Here is a 26373-nt window from a genome sequence, read left to right as displayed (position 1 = left end):
TGGGGGTGTAGTTCATTCTGTAGTTCGTGCAAGACGCAGTCTGGGACACCATGTGGTCCCATTAATGCTGTGTTTTTGGCTTTTGAAAGAGCTGTTTCCACCTGTGCATCTGTGGTTTTTGGGACACTACTCTTTTCCGGTATTGTTGTGGACCCTTTTGGAGGTGAGAGGGGGTGAAGTTTGCACTGAATCCATCTGCCAGGTTGTTGGCAATATCAGTAGGTTCAGTATATTTTGTGCTATTTTGCACTAGTTCAGTGCATATCTGTGAGTTTCCACTTAGATTCTCAACATAGTTAAAGAAGGCTTTGTGGTTATCTTTTGAATCCTTGACTATTTTTCTTTCAAAGTTAGCCTTGGATGATTTCATGAGGGACCTTAGTTTCTTACTGATACTTATCAGGGATGTCTTTCCTTCTTGGGATTTGCTTTTTTTCTGAACTAGATTCCTCCTTCTGTTGTATAGCCTGTTAATTGCAGGGGTCCGCTAAATTGGTTTCCTTCTATTAGAGGAGTGAGTCTTGGTTTTCTTAGGGATGGCACAATCCATGCCTCCTTGTAGGTGCTCATAGAGTGCATTTATAAAGGTTTCTGCATCTTGGGCAGCGTTATCCTTTAGTGGGGGCTGTGAAACTTACTACCTCTGTCTTAAGTAAGAATTTTGCTTTAGAAAAGTTTTTTACTGTGATTTCCTTAGTTTGGGGTGGTGGTGGGGTGTGGACATCCAGAGTGATTAGGTTATGGTCTGATCTAACCAGTGATGGGTTGACCTCCGGTGTTGAACACCTGTCGCCCATGTTGGTGATGACCAGGTCCAATATGTTTTCACCTCTGGTAGGGGAGTTTACCAGCTGATCCAGGGCATTTGAGTTGATGAATTCCAGGAAGCACTGGGCCTGGGAATTTATACTCGAGTAGTTTTCCCAATGAATGGTAGGGTAAATGAAATCATTAGTGTTCCACTAACGTGAAAGTGCACTTCAAGGAAAGTGCACTTCAAGGAAAGTGCACTTCAAGGAAAGTGCACTTTCGCGAAAGTCACTAGAACAAATGAAAAGTTAGGGCTTGGGTAATGGAGAGTGGATAGCTAGTAGGGCTATCCACTATCCTTAACCCAAGCCCTAACCCTAAGGTCCGTGACTACCACACCACAGTGCAGAAAATTGTATTTCCTCCATTGAGCAGTAGTTACGGACGTATTTCCTGTACTGCGGTGCAGTAGTAACGGACCTTAGGGTTAGTGCTTGGGTTAAGGATAGTGGCTAGCCCTACTAGATATCAAGTGTAATTTCCATCTATGGTAGCAGACCTATATATATATATATATAAATACCCATACATCTATATATATATATATATATATATATATATATAGATAGAAGTATGTATAAAATGTATAAATACCCATACATCTATATATATATATATATATATATAAAATATGTGTGTGTATGTGTGCGCGCACGCGTGTGTGTGTGTGTGTGTGTGTTAGTGAACTATATGAACATATACAAGCATATGTATATATTGTACATATTCCCGAACATATACATATAAATAAATAAATAAATATATATATATATATATATATATATATATATATATATATATATATATAAATATCTATACATATATATATATATATATATTTATATGTCTATACATATATATGTATATATATATATATATATATATATAGAGAGAGAGAGAGAGAGAGAGTATAGCATTAACAGGGGTACAGGACATGCCTACCAGTGATATGAAATGCCTGTACTCTACGGAGAAGTTGAGCACTCTGTAATCGTTCATAAGAATCAGCACCTCTCCTTTCTCCTGCCACATCTTTTTGGATGGCAGTTAGAATGATTTAAATCTGGTTTGGATTTAGGGTATTTGAATGCTATGATTATTTATGCATTAATTGCATTCTATTAGCTAAATTATACCTGCTAAATCAGAACTGCTTGATTATTATGAAGTCGCAAAGAAAAAAGCTCTGAAGCACTAATCTAGAAACTATTTATTAATTTTTGGCAAAATATCCAGTTAGCCTAATCAGCACATCTTATCAGTGTGATGAAAGTACCCAGAGAATGCTCATGTGGGTTGAGGGAGAAAATGAGAATTGCAGTCAACAGCATGTTAAGGCCACAGCATAATCTTAGACCCTAGTGCTGGGAGACAGTAACATTATCCGGTGTGCCACTGTGTACCCTGAATGAATATACATTAGAGAGTCAGATATGTAGTACATGGAGTCTTGTGCACTGATGTAACTTGACAGATCTGAAACCTCGTCACGTACAAGCTTTACCCCCAGCTGTAGTGCAGTACAGTAGGTCTACCTTCATAACAGGTGAGGTTAGACAAGGCACAGCTTCTTGAACTGGGACTTCTGATGAAGAAGAAGGTAGAAGATCCAGATGGAGAAAAAAGGGATTAGTACAATAAAAAGACAGCAATCTACAAAGTAAATAGTATGTTTGTACATTGCAAGCTGTATCTTTTGTAGTGTAGTCTCAGCAATGGAAGTGAAATCATCAACTAAACGATCTTTATTTTTATATTAATGAGCTCCATCTGCAAAAGGAAAGGGTTCACCACCCACAGTCTCTCCAGATGACAAATATCTGCATAAATATTTTAGAAAAATTGTTAACAACTCAATCCTTAGTTATCTTTCAAAATGGTATTAAACAGATATTTATTTATTTATCCCAGCTGTTAGCTCTGTGGGTGGTAAACCCTTTCCTTTTGAAATGAACTCCACTAATGACTTTCACCTGCTATACAGAGTACTTTTAGTTGGTCTTTTGCAATCACATAATAAGCTCATAGGTTAGCATTACACTAGCTGCTCTAGTTGACCAAGTTGAGCCTAACCAATTTCCCTTTCAAAGGAAAGAATCAAACCCTGCACCTTGTGTTGTTAACACCTTAACTATTACACCAACTTCCCTTTCAAAGGAAAGAATCAAACCCTGCACCTTGTGTTGTTAACACCTTAACTATTACACCAACTTCCAACCCCCAATAATGTATGATGTCAGGTACTAAACGTTTGTTAAGTGGTTAGGTAGAAGCAAATAGTCTGCTGGTCTCTGCAATGCCCAGTCCTAACATTACTAAGGTCAGGTAATCCCAATAATGAGGACAGCTACAGGCATTGTTTTGTACACTATCTGTTGCCTAATGTATTAGTACACTGGCATTCAGGGCAACAGCATGGCACTGGATGCACAAAAATACATACATCATTCATCTACAATGACATATTTGATCATATTCAGCTAAATGACCTGTAAGCCACAACAGATTGGCCAGTTTTGCACAATAAGTAATGCTGGATAATTAGATTATTATGTAATTATATGTAAAGCTGAAAAACAGGGTCATTTGCTTGAATTTTTTTCCTGACAGAAAATACCGTTGCAGTTTTAGGACAAATGAAGTTATCGTTACCACTATTTAACTGTCCAGGGTAGCTAAGTGGAATGCTGTTTTACTTAACTTTTTGGGGGGTGGTAGGCAAAATTAGATTGTGCAAAGATTGTGAGAAGCAAGCAATAATTCCCAACTGTGTGTGTGCTACTGCGTAAATAACACCTGCTCAGGGGTTTTATGAGGCTCTACACTACAGAGAATGGGCTGTCTATAAAATCGCTGTTTTACTTTTTTTACTATAGCATTTTTATACATTTTTGATTTAAAATAGTTCTGCTACCTAATGTTTCAAACCTGCGTTAATGCATGCAAATGGTGCTGGAGGAAATATTTTACATCCAAAATGTAACATTTTCAAAAAAATATGCAGATATTTACTTCATTTTTGTTTGGTTTCTTACTCGTAACATTTATGGTTTGTTGCCAGTCTGGGGATTGAAGAAACTAAATAATGACATACATTTGCATTTTAGACTATTTCCTTCAGAAAATGCATGCCAAACAAATCTTTCTATTCAAGCAACTTTCTAATTTTATAAGAGCAATATTAAAAATCTGTTCCCTATTTTTGAGTCTTTGTTCACCCTTTATTTTAAGCGTTACCCAGATTTCTTGAGATAAGAGGCTGAGAGTATGTATACTCTTTAACTGCTCCTGCCAGTGCTCAACTGATTTCACTCTTTCTCACACACACAAACATATTTGCACTTTACATACATACATACATATATACATACAAATATTTCAAGCACGGGCATAAATGCTCTTCTTGCTTGCCAATATACCAAAACACTTGTTCCCATAATAACTGTCCAGGCTGTTCATAAAAATTTCTAAATGAGTGCTTGCTTTAATGTAATTTGGTAGTCTGTTCCATGCATCAGCTACTCTGTCAGAGAACCAATTAGTACAATTCTCATTCCTATAGAATCTTCTACATAGATTATCTGATGATTCTATAGTACTTTTTGATAACCCCAAACATTCCCAGAGGTAGTTGTCCCTAAATGCCTCCAAACTATACAAATTTTTGCAGACTGTCCATATTTATGGCTCATATTTTTGGCCTGTTCCTCTTTTTTCCTGGCAAATCACTGGGATGATCTCAGGATTGAAGTCCTAAATAATGACATACATTTGAGTTTCAGACTTCAAGTCCTTCAGAAAATGTTACTCTAGCAACTTTCTAAGTTTATAAGAGCAATATTTAAAATATGTCCCTATTTGTACCCCCATTTTGTCAATCTTTGTCCAGATTTTTTGCATTAAGAAGTTGAGATGTAGATTTTCACATCCATGAATGCCATTGGTATATTTATGCTGTACTCTTTCCAGTTTACTCAGGCTCGTCTTCTTATAAGGTTTCCATATTTTTATTCCATACTCAAGTTTAGGTCTAATGTAACTAACAAACAATGACGTTATTATTTTTAATTTCCTAGACTTTATAAATCTTTTTATACAACTTATAGTTCTGTAACTATCATTAACCAATTGGTTGATATGATTAGAAAAACTCATAGCTGAAGCCACCCATATACCCAGGTCCTTAAATGAGTTTCAATCAGTGTGTGCTGTATTAAATATTCACCTTTCAGTTTACGTCTCCCAAATCTCATATGCTTAGTTTTTGATGTATTTATCAGCATATTATTCTCCTGTGCCCAAATGGTCAGTTTAGTCAAGTTATTTTGCAGACATGCCTTATGTGTAACACTTGTAATTAGTTTACCTATTTTCAGATTGTCTGCATACAGACTGTAGAACACCTCAGATGAAAAGTTAGGTCTGAAAGATACAATCTAAACAAGTAAGGGCCTAGGACTGAGCCCTGTAGGGCACCCTGTCTGTATGATACTTGCCATGTCCTATGTGTAAGCCATGCAGCTATCCATCTTATCAAGAGTACATCAATACCTAGTTGTACTAATTTATTGATTAGTGTTTTGTGTATGACCCTGTCAAATGCTGAAGTTAAGTCTATATAAATTACATCACAGCATTATTTTTCATTCACAGCTGTTATTATATTGTTATAGAACATCATGTTGCTTGTGGTAATAGTATTTTCAACATATGCATGCTGATATATGGTTTCAAGTCCCTACCTATCCAGTTCTGACAATAACTTATCCAGTGTTACGTTCTCTATTATTTTTCCACAACATGAAAGTAGACTTAAGGATCTGTATGATTCTGGGTTTGTCCTACTCCCCTTTCCCTTAAAGACAGGTTTAAATAAGCACGTCTCCAGTCTTGAGGAATCTCCCCATATTTATATGGCCTAGTGAATAATAGATATAATGGTAGTGTAAGTTCTTGCTGAAGTGTTCTCAGGTCACTGTTACTAATCTAATTTGATCACAGTATCCGGGGTTTCCTGGATGTCACTAGGACAACTTATCACCCCTTTTGTGCACTATCATGCACACACACACACACACACACACACACACACACACACACACACACACATGGAGAAATGTAAACACATACAAATACAGACACACTTTTTTATGGGTTTTTTTTTAATTTTCAACTTGCTAAACTGCAAAAGAGCTGGTTAGTGAGTGTAAAATTATGGCTTAATCAATCTCATTTACTTTTGTGTACGCATACACTCATATACATAGACATAAGCACACACACACACACACACACACACACACTATTTTTTTTTTTATTTTAAACTTCCTAAACAGCAAAAGCACTGCTTAGCAAAGTTAAAATAATGGTAGCTGTTATCTCTGTTACAGTCTGAGCTCCATCACAGCTTAATATACTGTTATGAAGGGATGAACTCATTTTTCAGCAGTCATTACCTGTACTTTAACACTCTGCTGGAGAAGTTTTGTCCTCCAATCAGAGTGCTAACACTCTGCTGAAGAAGATTCGTTCTCCAATCAGAGTGCTAACACTCTGCTGAAGAAGATTCGTTCTCCAATCAGAGTGCTAACACTCTGCTGAAGAAGATTCGTTCTCCAATCAGAGTGCTAACACTCTGCTGAAGAAGATCTGTTCTCCAATCAGAGTGCTAACACTCTGCTGAAGAAGATCGGTTCTCCAATCAGAGTGCTAACACTCTGCTGAAGAAGATCTGTTCTCCAATCAGAGTGCTAACACTCTGCTGAAGAAGATTCGGTCTCCAATCAGAGTGCTAGCACTCTGCTGAAGAAGATTCGTTCTCCAATCAGAGTGCTAGTGTACACGTCACCCATTCTCTAAGTTAAGCTTCGGTAGGATACATTTAGTAACTTGTCATTTTCACTGTGTTTTCAGAAAAATGGATGTTTGCAAAATCTGTTAAGGTCTAGGACAAAGTGGAGTATCCGATTTCTAGAAGAGAATATGTAATGGTGGATGGAAAACAGGCAAGTGAAAGAAAAAAGTAGAGAGCAGCAGGTGAAAAAAAGTGTGGAATTAAATAAAAAGCTGGGAGTTAAAAATGACTAGAGAAAGGTTATACCATAAAACAATGTAACGACATAAAAGTGAAGTCATTAACGGACAAAAAAGTCTGTCAGCAATTATTTGATTATCTCTACATGAAAAGATGGTGATGAAGGAAGAAAAATATAAAATAAAAGCAGCATAATGAAAGATAAGTAAGGGACTGGTGTGAAGCAGTCGAGGTAAAAATATATATTTTTCTATTTGAATTTTTTATTTCAATGTGTAATACAAAATTGTACCAAAAGTGGAAAATGGAAAGGCTAAAGGATAATAAACATGAACATATTGATTTTAGGGCTAGCAGGTGAATTCAGGAGTTATAAAACAGAATATATATCATAAGAGATGTATGTCACACAAAAAAGAGGTTACCACACTCAGAGAGAAATTAATTAGGAAAAGGCTTTGTATCAAAGAAAATAAAGTAAAAAAAAAAATGAGATGGTGGGGGGGTTGGACTAATGAGGTGATTTCTGTATATTATCTGTATATTATATTCTGTTTCAAAGACATGCATGATCTGGAGCATTTCTCCCCAGGCCTCCGCTGAAAATTGGCTTTGTTCCAATATGGACTTTCCTGGTAAACAAATATTAAATAAAAAAAAATGCATACATACAGTGGCGGCTGGTGACTTTAAACTGAGGGGGAGCTGCAGGACGCAATGAAATGGATGGAGCTAATTGCATTGGGGTGGGGCTATTTCACAGCATGACCAGCATTAACTATGGTTACTACTTTACATAAATACACAAGCATAACTGGCCATACAGTATTGTACATGTTAAATAATTTACCTGCCTGAGTCTTCCTTACACACCAAAACAACTTTATACGAACTCTGTATAAGGTTTTGCATCTATGCAAACTTAACGCTCTTAATATATCTGTAGTGTATAACAACTTGCACTGTTTATTGCCTCTAAGACCGAGTTGTGGCTAAAAAGGGTCTCTGGAGCAGTCTACTGATTCGGTTACCAAATAAATAAGTAAAATAAAAAAGGCTAAATCACTTGCTGGTGACCTTAGTTATAGAGCTCCTTGCAAATACACACCATGTGGATGTTTTCCTCATAGTGTGAGGATGTTTACTTCACTCACATCCCCACTCTCACTTTGGTAGTAATCCCCCCTCACTCAGATTAATCCCTTCCCAATCTTAACTACACAGACTATCAGAGTCTATCCATGCGCTCTAAAGAGTTATAATGCTGTAAAAGTCATGTCATAGAAACACCTTTCTCAAACCACCCTTTTACTTATTTTTTGGTTACTAAGCCTATAGTACCCCTAACACAAGGTTTACCTAAGCTCCACAAAATACGTTGGATCCACCGTTGAGACCTATAGTCTCAGGTAGAAACTGGAGCACTGAGACAGTTTCCATTTATGTTGAGAAAAACTTATGGCTTATGTTAGATAACTTAGAGCATATTCTCAGAAATACTGAGCATTTTCTAGGAGATTTATATTGTTACACACAAGAAAGTAATCATTCGGGATGTATGTTTGTCACTATGGATGTGGTCTCATTATTCATGGCGATTCCTAATTATGAGGGGCTTCTGAGTGTATAAAGTTTTTTTTAAAAACTCATTCTACTTTTGATCAGCAGAAAACTGATTTATTGATTAAATTACTAGAAATAGTTCTGGAACATAATGTTTTTGTATTTGGCCAACAATATTACAAGCAATGCAATGGCATGGCTATGGGCACTGCATGTGCTAATAGTTATGCAAATGCTGTGATGGTTGCTTGGGAGTTGCAACAAATATTGCAGGGCCCTTAAAAGAATTTTATTTTATTTTACCGAAGATTCATAGATGATCTTTTTATTTTGTGGGGAGGTACTTATGAACTTCTTCTGGAGTTTCATGTTTATTTGAACAATACGACGCAATATTTGCGTTTTACTTATAAGTATTCTATGTCTGAGATTGATTTTCTTGATGTCAAAGTTATTGGGGAATATACAGGTGAGATTTTTACTAAATTATATAGGAAGGAATGTTATGTTAATCATCTCTTGCATAGAGAGAGTTCACTCCCTCCATATATATTCAAGAATGTCGTACGCAATCAAATTTATAGGGCCTCGAGACTGAATGTAAGGGATGTTGACTTTACACAGCAAGTTGATGTAGCTATAGATCATTTACAGGAAAGGGGCTATAATGATCAAGTGATTCTACCTAATGTTTCAGCAGTTGTAGAGAAACGATGTACACATGCTTTACAATATTTTTCTGCAAGGCGTGGAGTTATGAATAGTCTTAAAAATAAAAATAAAAAGAGCTTGAATAGTACAAACTTAAAGTCCCTTTATGTTATACTTTGGATGAGGATAAGTATATGAAAATAATAAAAAAGCTTTGGAATATTCTTACCATGGATGCTGATGTGGCTAATTTTATTGATTCTGAGCCCAAATTTATGTTTAGAAATAGGTCCCTAAGGAGGAGACTGTGCTATCCTAAGGATGGCCAACAGAGTGTGGAGGGTGTGGGTACTATACCATGCGGCAAATATAAATATTGCCAGTTTTTGGAAACCAGAGGTAGTTTTTATCATCCAGACCAAAAGAAGACTTGTACATTTAATATCTCAGCCACTACTATGGCTGAACATGTTATATATCCTTCCCACTGCATACAATGTAGTACAGTCTATAATGGCAAGACGGATAGACCCTTTAAAGATCGTATTAGGGAACATATTTATTACATCAGTAAGTTAAATTGTGTCAATGCCTTAGCCAAGCATGTTAACAGCACAGATTCAGATTCTACGCATCAGTTTAAGTTTTTAGTCATAGGAAGAATTTATGAAGATGCTAGAATAGGTGATATATGGCTAAGAACAGAAGAGTTAGAGTCTACATGGATAGTTAGGATGAGAGCTGATGCAGGGAGTAGTTTAAATGAGTTTGTACCACTTAGACATGAATTAAAGTCCAGACGCCTTAGAATGTAGTCCCATTTAAGTGAGTTCATGAGATGATGGTGTTTATTATTTTTATGGATGTATTTATATATATATGTTTTATGTAATAATGTATTTCATTTTTTAATGATGTTTCTTCTTTAAATTTGTTAATTTGAGTTGTCATGTGATTCCATTAACTGTTTTAAAAAGGGTGTGTTTCTGAAGTGTACTTTCATTACACCTGATGAAGAAACTTTGTGAAAGCGCTTGTGTTTGTTCTCTGCACCAGTAAAGTTTCTATACTGGAAGCAGCAGCAGCCGTGGTTGTGTCCTTACTGGTTTTTGTTATTATGTCACAACATCAAGGTGTTTAAAAAAACTTACCAGGCTATTTCTATGAATTCCTCACTTGTAACCTAAACATAGAACTGTAAACTATAAATGCCATCTGATTTAAACCAAATTAAAAATCTACATTTTAAGTTCAACATTTACCAAAACTAACTGAACAGTTCTTACTCAAACTACAGAAATATATCATTTTTTGTATAACAGCTTGCAAGTTCACTAGCAATTTTTGAATAAAGATTTCAAGCTTTTAATAAAGGCATGTTTTCACGTTAATTCAGACATGTCTTGAAAATTAACAGGTTTTCCTATGTGGATACACATTTTTGAAGCAGATTAATTTTGTTGCAGTTGTGGCAAAGTAAGTTGCAGTTTCAGTCTGAAACCGTGCCTTTGGCAGTGGCTAATTCTAGATGATTATATGTGGACACATTGGGCTAGTAAGGACTTCATGTACTTCAAAAATTGCTTTGTCTACCCAAAAAAAGTCTAACTTTCTTATGGTTCAGGTCCATCCATTCATCCACAACCCCTTTTTTCCAGTTTTGCAAATAGTGACATAGTGTCACTTCACCAGTGACAATCATCTACAGCTAGGGTTTACACAACAGGTTGGCTAGCCCTGTTGTGGTACCTCTCCCATACCACACACTTAGGTTCATAGGTTTATACTAGGCTATCTGCCCGAGGGCATTTACAAGCCTAGCCCATAGTTTTGTGGCTTATGCCACCCCTTTAGTTTGGAGAAACTATGCCCATTATTTTGCAGTGCCTCTGTCGAGCAGAGACACTGAGGTAATCCCTGGGGTATATCTGCGATCTCCCATCCATTGGTCAAGATTCCTCTTGAACAAAGCCAGCGAGGTACTCTGCCTCACATATACTGGGATTTTGTTCCACAGCATAGGGAGTCTTTGGGTGATGAATCTATCCCTCCAGCACGTCCTATTAATAGCTGTGTCTAGGTTTAGGTCTCCTGCCCTTGTGGCTCTAAGAGATTTCGATTTTTTGAGGTGAAGCATGTTCATCAAATCTGGGTTTGACATGGCCTTGTATGTCAGGCACAGGTCACCTCTGAGCAGGCGGTAAGCGACTGAATAGAGCTGGAGTTCTTTCAGCCGGGCAGCATAAGACATATCTTTGAGACCTTTTATCCTTTTGGTGAGGAACTTTTGGGGCCTCTCCAGCTGCTGCAAGTGTCGGGTCAGATACATTCCGAATGGGGCATTGTACTCAATCATTGGTCTGATGAGTGATGAGTACAGGGAGACTATGACCTCCCTTGATCTAGATGTGAAACCTTTCATGATCAGGTGGGCAATGTAGAAGGTCTTCCTAACTATTTTAGCAACATGAGTGTCGAATGAAAGGTTACTGTCAACCTGGGTCCCCAGGTCCCTGATAACTTTTTCTGTGCTCAGTGGATTGCCTCTTATATGGTAGCTAGGGGTAACCTTGATTTTCCCGAAGGGTATGACTATGCATTTTTTGGCATTTAACTTTAGGCCATGGCTCTGGCACCAGTTATCCGTTTCTGTGAGGCCCTTCTGAAGGATATCTGTGTCAGATGTGTTTTCGACTATGGCGCCCAGTTTGCAGTCATCTGCAAACTTGGTCAGCCATAACCCTCCTGTGTTTGCTTGTACTTTGGAGAAGTAGATGCCGAACAAGAGTGGGCCCAGGACTGAGCCCTGTGGGACACCACTTGTGACAGGCATTGAGTCTGACATGGCACCAGCAACTCTGACCCTGTGGGTTCTGTCACTCAGCCAGTTTGCAACCTATCTTGTGACGTATGGGTTTACCTTTAGGCTGATGAGTTTTTCAATGATACCCGAGTGGGGTATTGTATCGAAGGCCTTTGCTAGGTCCAGGTAGGCTGTATGGACTGCCTTACCCTCATCAATGGCCTTGGTGACCGTTTCAAAGAAGTCAACCAAGTTTAGAAGGCATGATCTGCCTTTGACAAAGCCAAACTGGGTTTGATCCAGAGTCTGCAAATTCCCTATGTCTTTATTTATGAGATCCATTATGATCCTTTCCATGGCTTTGCAGATAAAGCTTGTCAAGCTAATGGGACGGTAATTTCCAGGGTTGGTGGAGGCACCGCCTTTGTGAAGTGGGACCACAGTCGCTGTGAGCCACTCCCTGGGTACGTATCCAGAGGTGAGACTGAGATTAAACAGCTGTCCTAACTGTGGGTTTAATTCCTCGTTGAGTTCGTGGAGTACACATCCGGGGACACCATCAGGTCCCATGGATGCAGTGTTTTTTGCCTTGGAGAGAGCAGTTTTCACCTGGGCATTAGAGATGTTTGGGGGGCTACTATCATTTGGTATAGATATATCTCCTTTTGGGGAGGGTGGGGTGAAGTTTGCACTGAACCTGTCAGCCAGTATGTTGGCAATGTCTGTAGGATCAGTAATCTTCACATCGTTTTGAACTAATTCTGAGCATATCTGGGAGCTTCCTCCCAGGTTTCTAACATAGCTAAAGAAGGCCTTATGATTGCCTTTTGAGTCCTTAGCTATTTTATTCTCAAAATTTGCTTTGGATGATTTTATGAGAGCTCTTAGCTTTTTACTTATAATGATCAAAGGTGTCTTACCTCTTAAGGATTTAGCTCTATCTTGTAGTAGCTTCCTCCTTTTGTTGTAGAGTTTGTTTATGGCTGGGGTCCACCAGACTGGACGCCTGCCTTTGGTACAGAGAGTCTTTGTTTTGTTTGGGATTGCCTGATCCATGCAGTCCTGCAGGTGCTGGTAGAAGGCATTTGTAAGTGATTCAGCGGCTTGCATAGTGTTTACCGCAGGCTCGGGGGCCTTAAAGGAGACCACACTAGTCTTTAGAAGTGTGAAGTCAGCTTTTGAGAAGTTCTTTACTGTGGTTTTTGTTTCAGGTGGGGTGGGATGAGGACCTCCAGCAAGATTAGCTTGTGATCTGATCTCACCAGTGAGGGGTATACTTCAGGTGTTGAACATTGTGCTCCCATGTTCGTGATGATGAGATCAAGTATGTTTTCTCCTCTTGTGGGGATGGTGACTAGTTGTTCCATGGCATTTGAGTTTATGAATTCCAGGAACGTTTGGGCCAGAGTGTTTGGGCTTGAGTAGTGTTCCCAGTCTATATTTGGGTAATTGAAGTCACCTAGTATAATGGTGTTTGGAGATACATTTATCCCCTCCAGTGTTTTCAGGAAAGCCATGTGAGGTTCCTGGGTTTGCGAGGGTGGCTTGTAACATGCTACAAATTGCAGAGCAGTTTTGCCTATGGTTAATTGCACCTGGATGGTCTCCGATGCATCGTGCGTTGCCACCAATCTTGAGGTGTGGGTGTCCTTGATGAATATGGACACCCCCCCTCCTTTCTTGGTATTGTCCGAATTTTGGGGCCGGAACGCATGATATGAGGTAAAACCTGATAGTGCTGGGGTGCTCTCAGGAGCCTTGAACCAGGTTTCTGTCACAGCACAGACATCGATGTTCTCCATACTGAGAAGGGCCTCGAGTGCGTGCATTTTGAGATTGAGACTTCTGGCATTGAGCAGCATTACCCTTAGTTTTTTTCCATTATTGAGTTCTAGGGTGGTAGGTTTAGAATTTGAGCCTTGCCTACACTCACATACACACTCACGTATGGCCAATTAAGAGTGTCCAAATCACCTACTGCATGTTTTTGGAATGTGGGAGGAAACCAGAGCACCTGGTGGAAACCTATACAAACACACTGAGGACATGCTGACTTCACACAAAAGGCACCCTAGCTGAGAATCCAACCAGGGAACCTCTTGCTGCGAGGCTTCAACATTTTTGTGACACAAATACAGACACATTCAACATCTTTACATTGCATGCATCACCTTTTCTTTACAGCATCGGAATACACTAGTTACAGATAATAAATTCAGTAACCATCCAGAAGAGAAGGCATTCAATAAACTGGTAGGTAGTAGAGAAAACAAGCTGGACAGCACTTCCTGACATTAAACATTTCTACAGTGGATAAGTACTGCTGCAAAATCCTCCATTTTCAGGAGAACAGCATTAAATCCCACTATTAAATTACTGAGCAAGCCTGCACTAGTTCTTTTGTTAAACTTGGCCCAGGCCCTAAAGCCATCATTACTCTGTCAAAGAGTTCATAACCTTGGAAAATGCCAACATCTGTGCCATTACAGAAACATGGCTCCAGTGTAATGACAGCACATTTCCAAATTTGGCTTTATTTATTTGCATTTGTTAACTGTGGTAGAGCACTGACCACTCGTGACTAACTATATTCTTAATCTGGAACAAACAGAATGATACATATAAAAATGAAACACAAAAAATTTGTATAATATTCCAAAGTTCATCACACATGCAGACCCTCCACTGAGAGTGTCTCTGTAACTCATAATGGGTGTTTCAATAGTCCTCTATAAATTCTGTCACCTCTAGACGTATATGGCTGCAGAACAAAAATGACCTCTTGCATATCGCAGAAACTATAAATGGCCCATTTGCACATCCATGTCAGCTACAGAACTTGGTCTAGGACACCCAGAGCTAACAAGACATATTTAAACAAGCCTGAGTCCTTTACAATAAAAAAAAAAATCTCCATTATTCATAGGGATTTCAGTTATCTTGACTATTCAGAGGTTCACAGGATCATAGGTGTTTATTAGGCTAATGACCACAAAAGCCTTTTTAAGCCTAGCCATGCATCCCATATCTCTAACAAGTTTTTCTACCCTTGATAAGTGTAAGCAGCAGCATGGGAGATGAAACATTTATGAGCAGGGGCCTGGGAGATGAAACATTTACAAGCAGGGGCCTGGGAGATGAAGCATTTACAGGCTGCCTGTGTCCATTACAGACATAGGTGCCAAGCCAGGGATGAATTCCCTGTTCCCCATCCAATTGTCAAAGTTACATTTGAATTGAGTTAGGGAGGGACTCTGCTTATCTGAAAAAGTAAATGAGGCCTTGGATGAGAACAAATTGGTAAACACAGCTTACTTTGACCTAGCCAAAACGTTTGTCACTGTTCCTCACTCAGGCTTTATAGATACGTTTATCAAACTAAATGAAGACAATTATGTTAACTGATGGATAGTAAACTGCCTAGCACACAGAACCCAACAAATGAAGACTGGGGGCATACACTCCTTTAAAATGTTCATTACCTGTGGTATCCCCCAAAGAATGTTACTGTGGCTGGTCCCATTTGGTATATGCTTCTCTGACATCAAAGCTAACATCAAGGTTCTTTGGCTACAAAATTTGCTCAAGATTGTAAACTATGGGACATTATCAATTCCCCTTGGGATTCCCATATTCTACAATACAGATTAACATATACAAGCAAATGGTGCCATGAACATGGTCTTAAGCTACATGCTAAAATGTGCAGTACTTTATCTTTTGTTAAATAGGAGCATCCTTGCCTCAAAATGGACACAGCTTTCACAGACCTGGGCATATTTGTCAAAAATGAGCGCTCCTTTGACCACCATGTATTCACAGTCATTATGAAATCCTTCTATTTAGCCAAGCTGATTAATCTGATATTCCCCCCAGGTCCAAAGATGTTTTCATACTTCTGCATTCCTTCCTAATTATGCCCATAACCAAATACAATGCTTCCTTTAGCATGTACCTGTAGAAACACATGACCCAATTTGAAAGACCCCAGCATTTTCTCACAGAGAAAATCAAAAGCCTGAGATCTATTACTTCTGCAGAACACCTTAAAACACCATCTCCTATATCAGTGTAGTACATACTTCTTAAGGGTGATCTCTCCCTGGTATACCAGCCTAAAATGACCCCCATCCTGAGTGACAGCCTTCATATTTGCAAAATCAACAAAACCATGAACACCCGTATGAAAAACCTCAATCTTCACAAAAACAAACAGAACCTACTGATACAACAGATACACCATTCAAAGAATTCACATCCCCTAGAGCAGACGCTTCCATCATATTAAACAAAGTGGTTCCCTCCCTCTCTTTAAAAGCAACCTGGTTAAAAAGATGGGTAGCCACAGATAAACACCCCAATCTTGCTCTGTAAACCTTCATGGAAAGGAGTAGCAAATATCAGGAATTGCAAAGACTAGGTTACAAATGATCTCTCAGACCAATTGTGTAGTAATAATCTATGAACCTGTCCCCGGGGCAAAGCACAGAAATCATGTTAAAGAAATGGAAAAGAAAATCCCAGAATATTATTATTCTTTACAAAAATGGTGCTCAGAAAAGTTAGATTTGGTTAATGTTGTCAGCAATCTATATAAGACATAGCTACAATTGGAAATGTCTAGCATGAAGATTATACCAGAGTAATATATTTATATGTAATGACTGCAAATGTCATTACCAAAGCTCACAAGTAAACCCCAACTATGTGCCTAAAGCCAGTCAGCTCAGATTATCTGATGTTAGTTATAACAAGTACTACCCTATAGGATCACACTTATTGGTTTCTTAAGCATTTCTAAAGATTTTGTTAGATAAGAAAATATTTTCGTGTATTCATTCATATATATCCGTGTTTTACTTACCATCTGTTCCTGATAAAATGGTGATAAATATAGGGCATGGTTTTACTACAATGGTGCCAACATCTGCAGGCTCCCAACAGCTAACATTGTCCCACATTCGGCTACAGGCTGTAGAAAATAAGGACAAAATGCAAGCCAGTTAGACTACAAAAGAAATCAAAACATTTTTTGCAAAGAAACAATTAATTCATGCATTGCTTTATAATTATAGTATCATTATGCAAAAACAGAGGATCCATATTTGTTGCTACCATTTATTCTTGACAGACAAAAGCAGGTTACTTACTCAATGAAATAAAAAAAAATTTAAACAAAAACATAAGTGTACTTTCAAGAAATTAGCACAGCAAAACTCATGTTTTGAGTATATGTAATCCATTGTTCAGCACGTATCAGATGATGCTAACAAGATACTAGAAATCTAGCTTAAACTTCAGCTGTACTTTGTGGCATATGAAAATACCAGTGGGTATGCACAAATGTATATGTTTTGCATACACTCAAATGGTATGCACCCTTCTCTATAAATCAAGCAGCAAACAGCATTAAAGTTCTTACTAGTCTAGCCTGCACTTTGACAAGGTTATCTTGGTCAGATTTAACTTTGGTCAAACTCAACACACTGGCAATGGGTGTGAACCATCTGGAGAGGAAAACTGTATCAGTTTCAAGCAGAAATCATGGAGAGGAGAAAAGACCATATAGGTGGTTGATAAGGGATAAATAACTGTGTGTTAACAAATATGTACGCAAGTGGTGTGAAATGTGTATGAAAATAGGTGCAATTATAAATAGCATTTCATATGGCATAGCAAAAGGCAAGATAGTACCCAACACAGTTTAGGGAAAATAACCAGTGACCTGGATGTAGAAACATTCTTTTAAGACAGTATGAATACCTACAAGAGGGGTGCACTGCAAATGGTACACTGCAGTCACTGTATACAGTGCACTTTGGCACACACAAACTACCAATAATATCTTTGATTAAACAAGTTGTATTAGCTTACTTGTGCAGTCCAACAATTTGCACAAATGGAGCCAATTTACTCTTCTGTGATTTGCCTAATAAGACATAAAATGTTGTTGAAATGAAACCTTTTTTGATGACTATTTGCTCTCAAATGGCATCCACATGTAGAAATTGAAATTTCTTTTGAATCTGCCCTTGTTTAGCAGTCTTTGTTTTAAATTATAAGAAATTGTTGTTTCCAGTTTGGTGTACATTGACTTTTTTAAAGTGGTACAGTACATTACAGTAGTAAAAGCATTCTGTAGCCTTATACAGGCGTAGAGCAGAGAGGAAAACTGGAAATGCCACTTATACCACATATCAGCTGCTTCCACACCTGCCCTTTTGTGAAATCCTTGCAGCAGAAGCAGAGCCAGATGCATGACTAAGCAACCTAGGCAGCTGCCTAGGATCCATGTTGGCTGGGTGGGCCCCATGTTGGCTTGTTTTGCTATAAACATTTGTTTAAAAAAAAAAAAAAAACACTGGACCATTCAGTAAACACAGCAAGCATTAAGGTCCTGTGGGAGAACTTCCTTACCTTGCCCCAGAAATTTTGGGAAACTTAAGCTGGCAATGTCCATCATCTAAACCCACAAGAGAACACTGGAAGCTCAAGAGATTTAGAGTGCTGGAGCAACAGGATCTAGGGAAATGAGGAGATACACAACACTAGAGCAACAGAATCCATTCTGGTGAATCTAAAGTTCCTCTTTCCTTTAGAAGTAAGATGGAGGTGTGTGTGTGTGTGTGTGTGTGTGTGTGTGTGTGTGTGTGTGTGTGTGTGTGTGTGTGTGTGTGTGTGTGTGTGATGTCCCAGTTAGGGGTAGCAGGCATTCAATTTCTAGATGAAACACAAAAATGCAAAATTGTTTTCCAGCAGCAACCTCTTCAGTAGGTACAGATCATTTTAAGTTGTATTATTCAAATGACTTTTACTTTTGCAGATTTTGTGCATATTGACTGATATTGTGGACTGTAATGACAGATGTTTGAGTGACCTTTTATGGTTGAAAATGTTCTGAAATGGATAGTTTTCTCAAAACTGGTTCACAGGTTTTGTTTTATAACTTACTGGAAAAAAATGTTAAAAACTACAAATTTAAAACACACTCTAGCAAGTGATGCTGTCTTATACAAGGAATATAAATTAATACAATCAGAAAGGTGAATCAAAGAGCACATGCATGTTTTCATGGTTCTAAAAATGTGTGCAAGGGGCACATGGCTTGAAAACAGCTCAAAAGTAAACTTAATTTACCCCTGGCCAGATGCATTTTCTATGAATGTAGGTTTCAATGCAGTTTCAATAAATGTGAGTTTCAAGGGCAGAGAAGTGTACTGTTATTCATGCTAAGTCTGTTTACATTGTGGTACTGTATTCTTTCGTTTAGCAAATGCCTATCAGTGTTTGTGCTATAACAATGAGAAATAAAAGTTTTTAATTTAATACAATCAGAAAGGTGAATCAAAGAACACATGCATGTTTTCATGGTTCTAAAAATGTGTGCAAGGGGCACATGGCTTGAAAACAGCTCAAAAGTAAACTTAATTCACCCCTGGCCAGATGCATTTTCTATGAATGTAGGTTTTAATGTAGTTTCAATAAATGTGAGTTTCAAGGGCAGAGAAGTGTACTGTTGTTCATGCTAAGTCTGTTTACATTGTGGTACTGTATTCTTTCATTTAGCAAATGCCTATCAGTGTTTGTGCTATAACAATGAGAAATAAAAGTTTTAGATTAAATCCAAACATCCTTAGTCATTGTAGAAGTAAAGACAAAAATAGTAAACACATTGGCAGACAGGTTTAAACAGTGTTTATAGTAACAGGGGAGAAACAGTCAAGTAATGGGACACTAGAATAGCTGCAGGGGGAGGGGGGTGAGACCATTACCTGCCTAGGGCTCCATTTGACCATGATCCAGCACTGAGCAGAAGCAAAAACTGAACAAGCCATAAGTTTGAGACTTGCCTCATCTTGCAGCAGGGAATCATGAGTGTGTGGTACAATAAGCTTTAGCAATCCGAGTCATTAATATAGTCAAAGCAACTTGACTGATAACAGCTTATCTCTTGAATGGTAGGATGTCAAGAAGAGGACACAAATACTGGGCAATATCTGTGAGCAATTGCTTTGCAAATTAATGCTGACATAACTTTTGAACAGAAATGTTAAACACATCACATAACACCTGATAACCTCCTCAAGCATCTGACAACACTTCATCTGCTCACAGATGATTGTTCCTCATACATTTTTTTATGTTTATTTATTATTTCCTAATCTTCAACTATTTCCAGAAGTACATTCAGATGTAAAACTGCTGATTGTAAAAGAAGGCATCCTCATTTAGAAGTAGTGCTACAAAACACAGGAGATTTTAACAATGGCTTCTCCATAAAGAAATACTGAGCTAAAAAGTATTTTATCTCAAAATATATTGGAGGAAAATATTTTAAATATTTTCATATTAAAAATATTAAGCAACTGGTAAAAGCAATTTTATCATATAAGTGGTTATATATTACTGATGGTTACTTAAAAATTACAAGGTGTGCAAAATGTGTGGTTGCATAAAAATGTATTTGGTGCAACACGGAGCTTATGGATTCTGAAGGACAGAAATGCAATCAGTATCTGGGAAGTCACATCTTCCAACATGATGCATTTCATCTTATAATGCTACTCTGAAGGACAGATGAATCTGTTGGGGTTGGAGGGCATCTTTAATGTAAAATTAAAAATGTTGAAAATACAAAATAACTTGGGTAAATTTAGGGTCTATAATGGATTTACACAAAGCTCACAAGATGGTTTTTGAATGTTGGCACTTTGCAGCCACACAAGGGGATGCAATATTTAATTCATAGGTTCATAGGCAGGTACTAGGCTATCGGCCCAAAGGCCTAAGTAAGCCTAGCCACCAAGGTTCCCTGGCTTACGCCACCCAAGCAAGTTAATTTCCTGTGCCCCTGTTGAGTAGAGCCACAGAAGTGATCCCCGGGGTGTATTTCCTATTTCCCATCCACTCATCAAGATTTTTCTTGAAGAGTGCTAATAAGGAGCTTTGCTTGACATAGATGAGTAGCATGTTTCAGAGTATATAAAGTCTCTGGGACATGAATCTATCCCTCCAGCATGTCCTGTTTATTCTGGTGACAAGGTTTAGGTCCCTAGAGCATGTAGCTTGGAGGGATTAGGATTTCTTTAGGTGTAGCATGTCTGACAGCTCTTGGTTTAACATAGCTTTATATGTTAGGCAGAGATCTCCTCAGAGTAGGTGATATGCTACAGAGTAAAGCTGGAGTTTTTTTAGACAGTCAGTGTAGGGCATCTGTTTGAGGCCAGTAATCCTCTTTGTGAGGTACTTCTGTGACCTTTCCAGCTGCTGCAGATGTCTTGTGAGGTACATTCCAAAAGGGGCATTGTACTCTATAATGGGTCTGAGTGCCGAGCAGAGGGGAACAATGACCTCTTTTTTCTTGGATGAGAACCCTTTTGTGATGAGGTGTGCCACATAGAAGGATTTCCTGACTACTATGGTGATGTGAATATCAAATGAGAGGCTACGGTCCACCTGGGTGCCAAGATCTCTTATCACACATGCGGCATTAAGTAGACTGCCATTTATGTGGTAGTTCATGGGTACAGAGTTTTTACCAAAGGGGATGACAATGTACTTCTGGCATTGAGCTTGAGGCCATGCCTCAGACACCAGGCATCTGCCATAGTGAGGCCCTTCTGTAGGATGGCCACATCATTTGGGGACTTGACTATGGCTCCTAGTTTGCAATCATCTGTGAACTTCGTTAGCCAGAGGCCTTCTGTGTTAGCCTGTACTTCAGAGAAGTAGGTACCAAACAGGAGAGGTCCCAGGATTGAACCCTATGGTACTCCACTTGTCACTGGTTTGAAGTCAGATTTGGTATCTGCAGCTTTTACAGTGTGGGTTCTGTCAGCGAGCCAGTTGGCAACCCATCTTGTGACATAGGGATTTATACTTAGTTTACTGAGTTTAGCTATAATTCCAGAATGGGGGAGGGTGTTGAAAGCCATGGTGAGGTCAAGATAGGCTGTGTGAACCACATTACTCTCATCTACGGCTTTGGTGACTGCCTCAAAGAAGTTGATCAAGTTCACAAGGCATGATCCAACTTTCACAAACCCAAACTGAGTGGGGTCCAGGGTTTGGAGGTTACCAATGTCTTTGTTTATGAGTTCCATGATGGTGCGTTCCATGGCCTTGCAGACCAGCCTCGTCAAGCTAATAGGGCGATAGTTCCCAGGATCAGTGGTGGCTCCCCCTTTGTGGAGTGGGATAACTGTTGCTGTGCACCATTCAGTGGTCACAAAGCCTGACGTGATACTATGATTGAACATGGTGCTTAGGTGGGGAGCCAGTTCTTTCTGAAGTTCATGTAAAACACAGCCTGGGTTGTTGTCTGGTCCCATGGATGCTGTGTTTTGAGTTTTAGAGAGTGCAACTTTTACCTGTGTAGTGCACCTACAAGTGTAGCTGAAGAGATGTGGGTTCCTTCCTACTGGACTCCGGTGACACCCCTATTAGGCCCAACACACCAAGGTGGCAAGAATGACAGATTTTTAATCTAGGGGAAATATTTAGTTTAAAAAAGCAATAGCGCATCCACAAACAAATTATTTCGACAGTGCACCAGTTAGCAATAAGGCAAAGTGAGATATGCATGCAATGAAACCATACATCCACCCTCTTCCCCAGAACTCAACAGAAAAGGTCTTGAAATTCAAACATGCACAAAGAAGGCAATATCACTGAGCAGTAAAGCTTTATAATGCAGCAATACAAACACAAGAGGAAAAATGCAATGTCATTAGGCAATAACAGAGTTATAATACAGCAATACAGATATGAGAAAATGCAATGTCATTGAGCAGCAACATTTTTGAAGGCAACAGTACTAACACGAGAAAAATGCAGTGTCATAGATTCATAAATTAGCACTAAGCTAACTGCCCTTGTGAGCCATTTAAGCCTAGCCAGTTATCCCTTGTGAGACTTAAACCCTGCACCTTGTGCTTGTAAGGCAAACACCTTAACCATTAGGCTACCCTCCCAACAACATTGAACAATGAGAATTATAATGCAACAATGCAATGTCATTGAGCAGTACTAACACCCTCAACCCACTTGATTAATTCTAAAAAGACCAACTATGAAACACTCTATTCTACCCTGTTCACTGGCCAGTGGCTACTTACAGTCTTGCTGCCAGCATGATGGGGCCCACGTTGCAGCTCATATGGATCCCAGTTATTTGTATTCCACAAAGCATTCGGGGGCGGGGGGGGGGGGGGATCCACAATCTTATAAAAATATAAAATGATGGCCAAAGCCTCTCACCACTCCATCCAGAATATCCTAGTGACCAGGCACCATGGCTCCTCTGATGAGAAAAGTAGAAAAATCACCTGCCAGAACTCTGGTATTCATCTATGGCTTCTCTGTACTAGGCCCAAAGGAACTTGTTTCTTGCTGAATCATATGCAGGCATGGAACTACTGGTTTCAGACTTCTCTTCTGAGTCCACAAAATACCATCATCCAGAATTTCAGCAAAAGACAGACAATCTGCCACTTCACTTCCCTGTCCCCAAAGCACTAGAAAGAAAGTCCAGTCATGCTGCAAGACCCTTTTTCCATTCAGCTCCCTGTTTCAGTCTTTCCTCCTTCAGCTAGTGTTCCAGCCTCCTCTTTCACTTTCGAAATTGTCATTTATATTCCTGAAAAGAGCTCTACCTTGTGGTGTAATGAAAAACTACAGTCTATTACCTCTTCAGTGTAATACAGTGGGAGCTACACTCTTCCCCCACTTGAAAATCTTGGGTCCTCCCCAAGTCAAAAGTAGATTAGAAGCAAAATATTTACAAGCACTAATGCACCATCAACTGAACAATATTTTTGCATTCAAAAGGTACATTCCACCAAGGATAATCAGCCTTACCCGTAACCTGGGAAGGGGTGTCCCCACTGGAGTAGGAGGCATAGGGATCATGGGCACAGACTCTATGATGAGCTGTGGTCACAGGTTCCTGTATACTATGTCCCAAACTGTAATATGTAAGTCTCTGTGGGGGCCAAATCAGTCTCTGCAGTTTTGGTTCAGAAGAGACAGCTAAGGAATTTTGCTCGGAAGGTTTCTCACACACATCACATTCAATGTCCAGTTTTTCAGTAGGCATATTGTCTATGTGATGATTGGGAAGAGATGGGCGAAGGCTGCTAGCCTAGTCAAATAGAATTTGATACATAATTCTATCAACTGCATAAATAAAAGTAAAATATAGGCTTGTGTTTTTAAATGTAAGAAAACTCTGTAAAATGTGAACTTCAAGATTGTTGGAACATTGCCATCTGCTGTAAGGAAAACCAAGCTAAGTATTTCAAATGTGTTTTTTTAAGTTGAAAAGATCTTATGAATCTCTTTAATGTTTTACAAGTCGGTTCCAGTGCGGCTGGATGAAGGTTTCATGCCCATTGTTTTAAGGCTAAAATTTATGACCAAAATTTAGATGTGGAAGGTGCTTTATTGCTCTAGTTTCTGTTAGAATATACATGTGAAATGTCTTCTATTGTTGTAAGTTTCTGTGCAGGTGTTAGACTGCTAAATAATGCAATTTGTTTGCCTGGGAAAACCTAAGTGTCAAAAATGATGTAATTTGGGGAGGGACCCAGCAAACATGTTTGTTAGTAATGTTTAAAATACTATTTCTCACAAGAGACTGGAAGCATTTTGGCTTTGGACACCCTTTTAAGGGCCTTTTAGTAGCTGATATTATTAGCTGGTTGGTGGCAGTAATTACTACCGTATAGTCTGGGTAAAGGGGAAACGCTGGAGAATCTGTGTTAGCCTTTCCCAGGAGTGTCTGTGAAGTTGTATAAATACTTATCTCAAAGTGTGTGTGTGTTATGTCAGCTACTTGTCAGAGAGATGAAGCACTGGTTGGACAGAGATGGTGCTGGATGTTCTAGCTTGCCCAGCTAGGCTGAGACCTGGGCCCTACAGCTGTGCCAGTGGAGAGTCTTATTGGGGACCTGGTGAGCAAGGGAGCAACCAGCCCCAGACTGACTGATCTCTGTGTGCACTTAAGGGAAATTGTTCTTTACTGTGTGTATTAGTTATCCTTTTCTCTTCTATGAGACAGCCTTCCTGGTTTTAGTGGTTTGGATTGAGGCTCCTTGATTGCTGGGCCAGGGCACGGTCATCACAAGTGTTTGGCAGTGGTGGGATCTACTTCACATACTAATTGGATTGTAGTGGTGTGAGGTAGAGCAAATTCCTGTAGCGTATGTACAGTGATCTCTAAAAGTGTTTTGCACTCTAAAACAGCCACACAGTGTATACTCAGAGTTCAGATCACAATTGCTTTATTTCTTTTGTTAACTTAGTGTTAGTCAGGGTGAGCAGGCAGCAATTCAGCAGAAGAGTATGGAAAGCTGACAACCAGCCAGCTGGAGGAGATGTGCCAGGCTAGGGGACTGGTGCATGGAAACCTGACTAAAGCAGACCTGATTGCAGCCTTGGTTACAGCTGCATCAGAAAACAGCAGCATGGAGGACAATCAGACTGACAGGGGAGATACAATATCCTCGGAGAATGGACAGCTTGACCTTTCTGCAGTGGACTTAAAAATCCAGCTGGAGCTAAAGAGACTTGAGTTGGAGGCCAGGCGTATGGAACTAGAAGCAGCCATGAAAATGAAGAGTCTACAAGCTGAGGAAAATGAATGGCAGAGGAGGCATGAGTGGGAAATGCTGACTCTTCGCCAGAGTCATGGAGGTAATGGGGAAGGGAGTAACCAGACCCCAGAAGCACAAAAGGTCAGTAAATTTCTTCCACAGTTTAAAGAGAGGGATAATTTTGATAGCTTCATTCACATGTTTGAGCAGGTATGTAAATAGTATGAAGTTGACCAAGGGCTCTGCGTAGGGTTCCTGCCCCCCTTACTCCATGGTAAAGCTGTAACTTCTTTAGCAAAAATGCATGACACTGACTGTTTTGATTATACTGCTGTAAAAAGACATTTGTTAGAATGTTTTAAGCCAACACCTGCAATGTATAGAAAAAAGTTTCGTGAGCATAGACACAAGGCAGATGAAAATGTATGTGAATATGTTGCTGAACTGAGCACTTATTTTCAAAGCTGGGTGAGTGGATGGCAGGTCACCATTTTTGAAGGGCTGGCAGACCTTTTGGTAAGGGAACAACCCCTCATCACTTTGCCTGAGGACATGAGGATCTGGTTAGCTGATAGACAGTGTGCTACTTCAGAGGAGTTGGGAAAGAAGGGAGACCTGATAGATAGTGTGCTACTTCAGAGGAGTTGAGGAAGAAGGGAGACCTATACCTGGCCAGTAGGGCAGCCCTGCACAGGAAGGGGACCCCCCAGTACTGCTCATGGGTATAAAGGAACCCATGATGGGCAGCACAGACTGTCCCAACAGAATCCGCCAGTAGCAGGGGAAGCCACTAGTCCAGGTACATGTCCAGGAGCTAGGGTTAAATGTTTTGAATGCAACCAGTGGGGCCATGTGGCATGCAGATGTCCATGGAGTCAAGGTGGGGAACTAAAGGTGAGGAAGCCAGTAAGTGGTAA

The 26373-nt window shown here is 39.3% G+C and overlaps 1 protein-coding gene across 1 annotated transcript in view; it reads right to left on the bottom strand.

Moving 5' to 3' along the window:
- The window catches only part of VIPR1 (vasoactive intestinal peptide receptor 1), a 2416152-nt gene that overhangs the window by 1616979 nt on the left and 772800 nt on the right, over window positions 1-26373 (bottom strand). Inside the window, exon 3 of the mRNA XM_044066065.1 lies at window positions 16726-16833. Within this exon, the coding sequence (XP_043922000.1) occupies window positions 16726-16833 (108 nt within the window). The remainder of the gene's footprint in view (window positions 1-16725; window positions 16834-26373) is intronic.

The sequence above is a fragment of the Protopterus annectens genome, chromosome 3.part0 (genome assembly GCF_019279795.1).
Source record: "Protopterus annectens isolate FY-2018-M chromosome 3.part0, PAN1.0, whole genome shotgun sequence".
NCBI lineage: Eukaryota > Metazoa > Chordata > Ceratodontiformes > Protopteridae > Protopterus > Protopterus annectens.
The sequence above is the reverse complement of the archived record's forward strand: the minus strand, read 5'-3'. Positions and strand labels throughout refer to the sequence as shown.